We start from the raw sequence: 12,245 nt of genomic DNA, 5'->3' as shown, positions 1-12,245 counted from the left end.
ATATTTTCCCATAAAATTACTTATTTTTGGTATTAGGTTAAATATTCCGCGATAATATTTATGGAGTGTTCGATTAAAAGTAAGCAGTACCAGTCTTTCATTGAAATTGAAAGTAGTTTATATTGCACAGGATGGCGGTTACGAAGCATTTATTTTAAAACAGTGTTACGAATTATTAGCATGGTTAAAATTTAAACTATTATTTAACAAATTATTAAAAACAATTATTATTATGTTACGGAAACCAACAACACGCTGGTGATTAAGTAGTTCTTTAACAGGAGGTTCCGAGAGCGATTCTCGGAAATTTTCTAGAAAGTAGACGGGTTGTCGGAATACATCGAAGAAAGTTGTCATTTGTTTAGTTCGAGTGATTGACCTGGCTTTATTACATCACACTGTGTATGTATCGACATTGATAAGCTTCAGAGCGGCCGTTGTGATGTGGTTATCGGCTAATTTTAACAACGGGCTCATGAGATTCTATCGTGTATATACACCTACTCGTTGTACTTACTTTCGCGGCCGGCTAGCTCACATGTGTACTTAACAACGCGACGGAATAGGTAGCTCGTGTACCTTGCACAGCACATGGCGAACGTTTTCGTCAAATCAGTGAACTAAGAATGTCATTTTTGGAATTAGTGAACGGCACGGGCGGCGATGTGCCGACGAGAATTGAGCGCGACTGGTCGACGCTCATAGCACTGTCGAATGCGCCGGCTGGTGGTGGCAGGGTCCCGACGAGATACACTAACCACGACGCCCCGAAATGCACGCGCCGAGCTTCACAATAGCTTATAACGCACTCGCTAAACCGGCCGAGCGGCTGGCCAAGCCCGCACTCCACCATGCACTGATATTTTTTCCATTATAGAGACCAATTAATGTCAATGACTGACGAAACCAGAAGCAGATCACTGCTGTTACTCAGGAATTAATCGTTTGTTTGTGTGATGATAGCTTTATACGCTATTTGGGGCGTTGTGGGTAGATACTTTGTATTCTAATTTGTAATCTACTGTAGACATTAAAATATTGTGACATAAACTAAATACATTATACAATATTATTAAAATAATAACTACTGGAAACACGTCAATATTCATATTATTCTGATACAATTGTTGTTAGTTTTAATTGCCTTCCAATATTAAAACAAATACAATTACGAGGAAAAAATAGTATCACATATACTCACGTTTGTCATAATTAAAAGGGAATCGCTTATGAAAAAAAAATCCTACGAATATTATATTATTAACTATTTTTAGTCCAAAGTGAGTCACTTTGCACTTAAAATAATAAGATGTTTATTTAGTATTCCGCAAGTGCTGCTCCTTCCTCCTCCTACACTACACTACTATACTATAAATAAGTTGTTATTCAATGAAATAATGTTACAAATTTATATTTCACTTTCACGAAACATTCTGATGATCATGATTTGATATGAATAAAAGTGAAATTCAGTCATGAAGCTTTTAAGAGCTTGTCGATTGTGATAAGGTGTTAAAGTCTTATGACACTTGAACGATCAATTGCAAAGATAAATAATAAAATATATCACTTTCGAAACAGCTTATTTCAATATTATCTAACATAAATCTTCAAATGTCATATTTTGCAATACGTGAATGGGAGCTTTTTGACATAATGTTATTTGTATGCGGATTCATTTGATTATTTGCTCATTATAACCGTAAATGAGAATATCCGCTGTAATAATATTGCAATGGGTTATTTAAATTTCAGGTGTTGGCAACACACAAAAGTTTTAGCTGCATAATTCGGATGCGTTGAATTGCAATGACTATTAAAGCCCTGTGTGCATCAATTGAAATGACGCAGTAGTCCTTTTACCGCAAATTCGGATGAAATGCTTTAAAACATAGATATTATTAGAATTTATTTCTGATATGTCTGATTAGTTTAGTTGCTTCGAAGTTGGATATAGATTCAACTGTCAAGACCTTGGACGGTAACTAGAGTAGTGCAGTAAAGCAAGCTTACATTTTTCCAAACAATACTACAATACTACAGCAATTTAAATAGAAACAATGATAATGGTGCCTTTATTTAAATAAAATTTTGATATTATCTGAGAACATCCAAGTTTAGAGATGATTGACCTCGATTTTATTCACTTAACAAAATTTTTTGTTAAAATTTGGTTTTAGGCAAAAGTCTTTACAGGTTTATCATATTCGTGGGTTCGAAATTTTGGAGCAAGAAAACGAAGGTAGAACCGCATGACAAACTTATATTATTAAAATCTATAAAGAATAATACAATAAAGACACATTTGCTACGACAAGCTCCATTGAAGAAAGCATTTTTTAAATCTGATGTTACTGAAGTTTGGCTATTTAAAAGTAATGATATCGTGACTTTTCTGTAATACTAATTTAAGAAATCGAATCTTATTTCCTGCACTCAAAACAGTAACATACGAGACATTGTTTCAAACTGTCTTAAAACCAATTTTTTTTTAGCATGGGAGGATTATTGGTAGCTGGATGCTTTCCAGTTTCACCAGGTCAGGTGGACGAGAACGAGCTCAGCCAGGAGGGGTGGGATTTGTTAAGAGATGCTCGTGTGCCTCCGAAGGAGACCTAACGGCTTAAGGGCAGCTGCTTTACCAATTGTTGTCAAAGTGTCCTTGATAAAGATAAGACATAATCCACCCGGCGTATAGACTCGTGCGACACCCGCGTTTGGCCCTCAAATTCAAAATATTTCTAAATAATATCTACTACAAGAGAATAGTGTATTTTGTAAATTAATATTATTTATATATTTCATATTTGCTGGATGCAGGCAAAGCAGGACCGGTCTTTGTGGCGAGGCTTAGGGGAGGCCTATGTCCAGCAGTGGACGTCTGTGGATTCCTATAAAAATATAGCAGAATTGCAAATAGACATCCGGGAACCGGCGCCTATTCTCGGTTACGTTCAGGTTTTAGTCCTATACAAATCTTGAGATCTTGACCTCACGTTCTCTCTTTAGTACCAGGTAGGACGTTTGTCCTTCTATTAAATTAAACGAAACCGCTAAAACTACGTCCAAAACACAATTAATAAAGACTAATTAGCTAATAAATGATAATCCAGAAACCGTTTTGAACGAAGTCCAATTAAGTGTTGATGGTCTTAATCAAGGCGAAATAATTTGTTCTTTTGTCTCAGTGATATAGGTAGTTGGCCAGAAATCATATTGAAATGATGTACTTGAAATTATGTAAACCAATACAGTTCCGCGTAACTACGCGAAACAAGATTACTGAATTCACGTTGAATTATGAAAATTTTAGTATTTTTATTTTTCGTTGTTCGCAAGTCGTAAGTGGTAGTAATTATAATTATTTTTGAGGCATAATTTCGCTTTTTCTTTAAACTATCATTACGAGTATATTCTTTCCGACGTTTTGGTTTTTTTTTTTTTTGCCTACCGGTGTTTTTTTTTCCTTGAGAGGCTATTTCAGCTTCGCCCGAACGTTTGTAGGTGAGCTCACGGGGCTCAAACCTGACGAACGTTTTCGTGTTCACGGCCCACGTGACGTGAGTCGTCCGTGACAATATAATGACAATAAAAAACGCTAGATTAAACCGTAAAAGGAAATTAATTATGATTAATATTTAGTTTGTGTCGTTAAATATTTCGCTCACGTTGAAAATTTGAGACAGTCGTACGTCTTGTGTACTTGGCTATTTTTCTTACTCAACGTCTCAGTGCCGAAATACCAATAGCTGATATTCTATTATTATATTATATTAACCTTAATTTTTGACAAGAAGTCATGATATGGACGAATATTGTTTTGAACACTAATTCCCAAAATATCACACCGTTACTTATTATTGAGTTTCATTATTAATGTTATTGCAGCGCTAATTGATTGGTTCTTATTATTTCTTATGTTGAATGTGAAATTTCTTTTTAATTGGAGCATGTCTGGAGTTGGTTGCATATTTATTCTCTTAATCTTAGTGAAGCTTTTACGAAGTAGTCGTGGCCTAACGGATAAGACGTCCGGTGCATTCGTGTTGAGCAATGCACTGGTGTTCGAATCTCAGGCGGGTACCAATTTTTCTAATGAAATACGTACTCAACAAATGTTCACGATTGATTTTCCCGGTGAAGGAATAGCATCGTGTAATAAAAATGAAACGCGCAAAATTATAATTTGCGTAATTACTGGTGGTAGGACCTCTTGCGAGTCCGCGCGGACGGGTACCACCACCTGCCTATTTCTGCCGTGAAGCAGTAATGCGTTTCGGTTTGAAGGGTGGGGCAGCCGTTGTAACTATACGTGTGACCTTAGAAATTATATCTCAAGGTGGGTTGCGCATTTACGTTGTGGATGTCTATGGGCTCCAGTAACCACTTAACACCAGGTGGGCTGTGAGCTCGTCCATCCATCTAAGCAATAAAAAAAATACAAATTACACACACACCCTTTTCATGTTCATATACGAATCGTCACTTTAATGCCCTACCTTTCAAAATCAAACAGGTGCATGCTTCGTCTCACAAGTAGAACGTAATCCTCACATCTCCTTTCTCTGTTCCCAAAGTCTGAAGTGACTGAATCTGAAGTAGCTTTTTGTATAACAATCGGAAAATTACGTCGGCCCGTGTTTAAAGGGTTTGTTAATCACAATAAAATGAAGCGTGTCTCTTATTTGATTGTTGTTGAATTAGAAACGGTCGTCATTCGTCCCCGAGCAAGCAGACGAGACGTTCACGGTACGTTAGTGGTCTATGAGCCGACGACAGAATTAGTGACGATTATGACTTCTTCTAATTACTTGTCTTAGTAAATTATTATTTTTGTATAGACCCGTAATTTGTGTGACTCTTGGATTAAATATTTTCATAACATTGAATATTTTTTTTAGTTTTTTTATTGCTTAGGTGGGTGATCTCACAGCCCACCTGGTGTTAAGTGGTTACTGGAACCCATTGACATCTACAACGTAAATGCGCCACCCACCTTGCGATATAAGTTCTAAGATCTCAGTATAGTTACAACGGCTGCCCCACCCTTCAAACCGAAACGCATTACTGCTTCACGGCAGAAATAGGCGGGGCGGTGGTACCTACCCGCGCGGACTCACAAGAGGTCCTACCACCAGTGATTACGTAAATTATATTTTTGCGGTTTTCACTTTTATTACACGAATATTTATTTGAATATTTATTTTATTGAATATTTCTTTTGTAAATTTCCTCCGAATAAGGAAAAAATTGAGTATTTCTTTTCACAGTTCCCGAATCCAGTCATTTGGGTTGCTTGTTTCACTTCGTCCATAATTTATAGTGTTACTGTTCTCTTATTATATTTAATCTTTCCAATTTTGAAATTAAGTCAAATTTTTACTGCTTTATGTGTGCAGACGAGTTCATTGTCATCAATCACCCGAAGTTGTTGACATTACAGCGTGCAGAATTCAGATACCTTCGCATCTTTAAAAATTACCGTATCACCTGGCACTCTATGGAACCGCTGGATTATTGATACCGCTTTTCAAGGCATTATTCCACGTATCGTCCAATTCTAGATTGAGCTATGGAGTTGCCAAAGTGTTATGGCACATCTCAATTAATGGAGGTTAGACAGAAGTACTCGGCGATAGGTGTTGTAGATAGTGAGTTCATTTTTCAACTGAGCCCATCGTTCAAGAAGTTACTTGTTCAGAAATATTTACTAAAACTAAACGTCCATAGTATTATCAATACGTAGTTTGACGTAGAAACGTTAATCCAAACACAAACCGAGCTTTAAGCTCCGGACGTCAGTGAAATTTGTCTCGTTGATGGAGTTTTGAAGGTTTTACAAAATACTATCACATCTTTCAAACAATGAACTACGTAGTAAACGAACAAAATGTACTTACTGGTCAGAGGATATTAGATGACAATAGTTAAAATGTTATTCAGTAGAAATGTGAGACAATAATTACAAAATACAACTGAATCTTGGCCCTTTTTTATTTATTTTTTATTGCCTTTGTAGGCAGACGAGCATACGGCCCACCTGATGGTGAGTGGTTACCGTCGCCCATGGACTTCAGCAATGCCAAGGGCAGAGCGAAGACGCTGCCTACCGCTACCGCCCTTATGTTGTTATGTTTAAGATTCGATAACCAATATCATGTATTTAAAAAAACTTATGAGACTGCAACATTTTAGATCGACTGGTAACATTTTCTTAAAATTCTCAAGTATTTATTCCAACTTTTGTAGCGCATCTCAAATTTGGCCACTGAAGAAAGAACACTTTGGCACGTAAAACCTATATATTCCGTTAATATTTTAGTAGTAGGTGGTTTAAAAAATATACATATGTATGTATATAGGTATATATTTTGAGACAAATAAAGCGTTTCATGAAATCCATGTTTTTGTTAACAATGCCTCTTTGTTATGTTTTTAGTTAATGAATATTTCAGTATTTGGTGTATTTTTTTAATATTTGCGTTGCAAATTTTAATTTTGTTTTCTGGCAATAAACTTTGATGTCTTCTTTTTGCTTTATCGTTTCATTGACTTCAAAATTAAGTCAGTAATAAAAAAAAAAGTAAGCTGACTTGATTATCCTATTCAAAATGAAACGCAGTGTAAAAATAACACGCAACACAATCATAGTAATAAACAAACATTTAATTTTAGTTTTCCTTGAAACGCCGTAAAATTTGGCTTCCAGATTCGTATTAATACTACAAGTAACATACCCGTTCTGCACGGTATTACAATCTGCTTTTAACATTAACATAAACAAACAATTTCAAACTATATACGAATTGTATTGTAAATATAGGAGAGGTCAGAAACTGGCGAGAGATTGTTTGCTGAGAGAGGACTTGTGAAATTTTTTATCTTATGAATTTAAATTCAAACTGAAAATGCGGATTTTTGTGACGACATTAAACCACTGATAGAGTTGTTATATATTTTTTATATTACGTAGTATTAGTCTAGGGTAAGTATTTGTTGATGGCTCTAATAAATTCAGGGTACCGTTTGCACAGAAATTAGCCAAGTTTAATGGCGTTGCCGTTACGTAATGGGTGACGGTACATTCCCGTTCCATGAATATTTTTGAGAATCATCAACACGATATTTTTTTCTATCTATAGACACATTTAACATAAGTTTTGAGAAAACAAATTGTTCGTTAGATTCATATGTCATGTTTTATCTATCAGTGTCTAAAAACATTATTTTCTTTGAAGAGTATACAAAGATTTGCGATTTAAGCTGTTTAGAACAGTCAATAGCGACACGCTTGCCGAATTGTGCTCCATTGTAAGGCTCGCACAATATTGTATATAGTATAGAGTATTGACGTCACAGTATTGTTATAGGTATCAACGCGATTTTCTTACAGCAATAGGTATAACGTTTATTTAAAACTAAACTAGAGTATATTGTTGTGGAAACTAAGATTATGTACGTTACGTTACAAACATTACGTTTGCTTTATCGACTGCCACAGATGAGCTTGATGTTGGTCTGTTTCGTTTTTTTTTTTTTATAAAACGTGTGGCACTCGGGAACTGCCGCGGTAAAGCTATTGCATAGCATTTTTTATCAACTTATGCAATTATAATTAAACTAGCGACCCGCCCTCGCTTCGCTTCGGAAACATTAAAACACACATGAAACAAAAAAAAAAAAAAAATTAAAAAGTAGCCTATGTTATCGGGGACAATGTCGGCTTCTAATGGAAAAAGAATTTTTCAAATCGGTCCAGTAGTTTCGGAGCCTATTCGAAACAAACAAACAAACAAATCTTTCCTCTTTATAATATTAGTATAGAAGTATAGACAATGATAATTTAATATTAAAACAATAATAAAACAAGACCACGCTATATTCAACATTAATAAAAGCAAGACCTTAACTGTCCCCTTCACACTCATAAGCTAGACCGCGCGAGAGAGAGATGGGCAGACTTTTCATGATGCGCATGCAGTGCGACGTCACGCCGCGCCCTTATTCACAAACACTACACAAGCGAAACGTGTGAATGTGTTGAACGCGAGCTACATGATAGGCGGAGTGAGGGGTGTAAGGTTTTTTTCGTTACGGAATTTCATGTTTCCGCTTTCAAGCTGCACTCAAGGCCCGCGATAAAATCTATGCAATAACTTAAAACTACTGTGTAAATCGTTTGTCATCGCTACGTGTCAAAATTACACTATAATGCCGTGATGGTAAGGTCAAGAGTCGCGGTCGTCAAGTGCACAGGAAATGAAAGAGGCAAGGCGAGGCCAGACTGTCGTTCGACGCACCCGTTTTGTGAACTATGAGATGAAAGTCATCGTATTCATTCCATGTTTGCCGATACTATATTTATAATTTATTAGAAATGGGTTTTTTCTTATTGCCCTTGTAGGCAGACGAGCTTACGGCCCACCTCATAGTGAGTGGTTACCGTCGCCCATGGACTTCAGCAATGCCAGGGGCAGAGCCAAGCCGCTGCCTAACGATATTTTTTTTATTGCTTAAATGGGTGGACGAGTTCACAGCCCACCTAAGTTCTAAGGTCTCAGTATAGTGACAACGGCTGCCACACCCTTCAAACCGAAACGCGTTACTGCTTCACGGCAGAAATAGGCAGGGTAGTGGAAGCTACCCGCGCGGACTCACGAGAGGTCCTAACCAGTAAATATTAATAATACTCAACACGGGTCAATATCGTACTCCACATTCAAAAACGAAGCTGTAATTGCACTTAATTTACGGGTAGTCACAAAGGCTACACTATTTCGTGGTAAAAAAAATTATCCAATTTAGAAACTTATTAAATAAATAAATATTATGTCAATTTAATAAGTTAAAAAATGAATAAAAGTTACAATTTTGCTTCAAGACAAAATACGTTCCGATTTGTTTCAATTACAATTATGATTTAATACAAGGTACATAAGTCCTTTGCCTAGTTACAGCAAAAATACCCAATAGTTTTGTAAATTAAATAAAATAACTCAGCGCAATGTAAATGTCCATAATAGACTAGGTGCAATGTAGATTATTCAGATTGGCTTATTAATATCTTTCCGGTTGCTATTTAATGACATAATCACTATTTTTAAAGCTAGGATATTTTGTAAACCTGACATATTCATGATAATAAAAATATGCAAGTATTTTCATTTGCATATATTTCTTAATTCGAATGTTATCTATGTTATATCTATTTTATACCTTTAAACGAGCAGTTCTTGATATATATAATCTGAATCTCGGAAACGGCTCCAACGATTTTCATAAAATTTAGTATACAGGGGATTTCGGGTGCGATAAATCGATCTAGTTACGATTTATTTTGAGAAAATGTTGTTTTATTCGTGTTTTTAATAATCAACTCTTCCCGATATCTATTGGCAAATAATAATACAATTTTTCTTAATTGAGTGAAACTAACCGCTTTAAAGACACAACAAGATGGCGTTATCAAAAAAAAAAAACCGAGCAAAGCTCGGTCATCATCTACTGTTTTTTAATCTAAAAATATTCTGGAACTAAAGTATAATTACAATAGTCAATGGGTTACATTGAGTTTGATAATTATCGCTGAAATCTCAATTTTTTTAATATATTAATATTTTAATATATTTTTCCTCTTTTTGTTATTGACCTCTTTTCTAATTGGAAAACTTTTTAAAAGTTTTATTAAAAAAAAAATCGGTTTAAAAAAATTATACTGAACGTTTTTGTTCCTTGCATATTTAAGTAGATCAATAGTGCTAAGTCACATCAATCACTAGTGCCCTTTGATAAATCAAATTTAGGCGATCATGAAACTACAACTACTACTATTATCCACATCCAATTTAAATGTGGTTAAGCAGATAATACTGAATAAATCAAGAAGGGAATACGATCTTTTAATCTAGAGTTAATCTCACTGAGAGATCCAAAAGAAGCGTAGCTTTTAGTATGACTTCGCTCGATCGCTTGAATAAAGTGAAAAACACGATGTTACTTTGGCAAACGTTCGATTCAAGTTTTTCATGTCACGAATTTACGACTGTGACGTCATGGACTTTTCTCGAATACTGCAACACTCAAATGTCAAAATGCCGTTGACCTCAATTATTTAATATTTCACTGAAATACACTTCAGTTTGATTATTGGTTAATTCAATTATGATGATGATCGATGAGCATTTGAACGTATAAGTTTTTATATTTATTTATGTAACTTTATTTATTTGCTTAGATGGGTGGATGAGCTCATGGACTACCTGTTGTTAAGTGATTATCGGAGCTCATAGACATCAACAACGCAAATGCCGCCACCCATTTTAAGACATGAGTGTTTACTGGTGGAAGGACCTCTTGTGAGTCCGCACGGGTAGGTACCACCCTGCCTATTTCTGCCGTGAAGCAGTAATGCGTTTCGATTTGAATGGTTGGGGCAGCCGTTGTAACTATACTGAGACCTTAGAACTCATATCTCAAGGTAGGTGGTGGCATTTACGTTATAGATATCTATGGGCTCGAGTAACCACTTAACACTAGGTGAACTGTGAGCTCGACCACCTAGCAATAATAAAAAAATCTCAATTTTTACGGTACAATGGCTGTCTTACCGCTTAAACTGAAAAGCATTACCAGAAGATCAATAATTACGCAAATTATAATTTTTGCGATTCTAATTTTTATTACACCATGAAATAATATAATGACCATAAAATTCGAGAGACCAAACCGTATAAATATTTTACGTCTACGTCTCTTGAAAACCGAAGAAAATACTTTATTTTTTATTTGGTTAGATAGGGATTCCGTATATGCGTATAATAATATAATGATAATAATATAATGATAATAATATAATGATAATAATATAATAATAATAATAAATATAGCACGCGTTTATTCTCGCCAATCTCCACAACGCAACGCTTGACCCAATTTCAATGCTGGCTAATGATGTATGTATTACAATAAAATTGGGCAAACATTCACAATTACCTTAAAATCGGTTGCTTATGCGGTAACTTAAAATCAATAAATATCGGCAGAGCATATAAAAAATCTCGGTGTATACTCAAAAATAATTCGGTGTATACTTAAAAAAATAGAAAAACAAACCATCGATTTTGAGACTTCTTTCGTATCCGCTTGTCTGTTTGTTTGTTCGCGTACATCTCTAGGACTACTACAGTATAAAATTACAAAAGCATGTGCACTTTATTACCGTGAATATAACAAGATTAATTCAATCACTTTCAATATTATGTCGATACACACTAGACAGTAAACCTTGCGTCAACTGTAAAATATATGTGTGATACTAGAACTAGACCAATTTTTATATTCACGAAATTAAAACTACGATGGGTCCATAAAATTTGCGTTAAATTTTGAACAATACCCTTTGTGAAGTTTTTACTTGTTCGCATAGTTACATAAGCGGAACAAAGATGACAATTCCAGGAAGAGTTTCTAAGCCAACAAGTCACTTAACTGTTCGGCCTCTATCAGAAGCGATATATATTCAATTAAGTATTTCACAAAATACAATGATAGGAAGAGTTATAATAATTTGCATATAGGAATTAAGGAAGTCAATAGTGGCTGGTCCAGTTTTGTAATGTAAGGCTAAGGATTACTTATGTGTATTATTATAGATCATGATACGTTGGCGCATTTTAAAAACGTTGTAGCTTAAAAGCTTAAGGCGCCTGATTTACTTAAATCGAGCAATACGACAATGTCGATGTTCGAATCTGTAAGTAGGTATATTATGATTTTTTTTTAAGGAAATACGTACCTTAAACACTTGAACATAGACACGATCTATTTCCGGGATGAAAAAACAATATCGTCTACTAAAAGCAACTCGCAAAATCTATATATATATATCTATGTATATAAAAATCAATTGCTGTTCGTTAGTCTCGCTAAAACTCGAAAACGGCTGGACCGATTTGTCTAATTTTGGTCTTGAATTATTTGTGGAAGTCCAGAGAAGGTTTAAAAGGTAAATAAATATGAAAATGCTCGGAATTAAATAAAAATAACAATTTTGTTTTTCCTTTGATGTGTCCCCCGTCGGACGGATTCCTTTTGTTTGTTTTAAGTTTATTTTATACAAAAGTTTAGGTCTTTTATTTATCGACTGAGGCACTACGAAGTCTGCCGGGTCAGCTAATGTATTATAAATTTGCGTAATTGCTGGGTAGGAAGGCTTTTTTGTGAACCCGCATTTATTGCTTCTACAG

General features: G+C 35.1%; 1 protein-coding gene across 29 annotated transcripts in view; it reads right to left on the bottom strand.

Moving 5' to 3' along the window:
- Ih (hyperpolarization activated cyclic nucleotide gated potassium channel Ih) overlaps positions 1 to 12,245 on the bottom strand; it is a 265,759-nt gene that overhangs the window by 52,014 nt on the left and 201,500 nt on the right. For 4 of the 29 annotated variants that reach the window (XM_089735609.1, XM_089735598.1, XM_089735602.1 and 1 more), the window contains exon 1: positions 518 to 966. The exons of 24 other annotated variants lie outside the window; for them this stretch is intronic. In XM_089735609.1, the coding sequence (XP_089591735.1) occupies positions 518 to 593 (76 nt within the window). In that variant the 5' untranslated portion in view covers positions 594 to 966. Of the gene's footprint in view, positions 1 to 517; positions 967 to 12,245 lie in introns of those variants that run through there. One more of the 29 variants, XM_089735597.1, reaches the window with a different exon arrangement.

Source organism: Bombyx mandarina, chromosome 19 (assembly GCF_030267445.1).
Source record: "Bombyx mandarina strain Sakado chromosome 19, ASM3026744v2".
Classification (NCBI taxonomy): Eukaryota; Metazoa; Arthropoda; class Insecta; order Lepidoptera; family Bombycidae; genus Bombyx; species Bombyx mandarina.
Note: the sequence above shows the minus strand (reverse complement) of the source record. Positions and strands in the feature narration are given on the sequence as shown.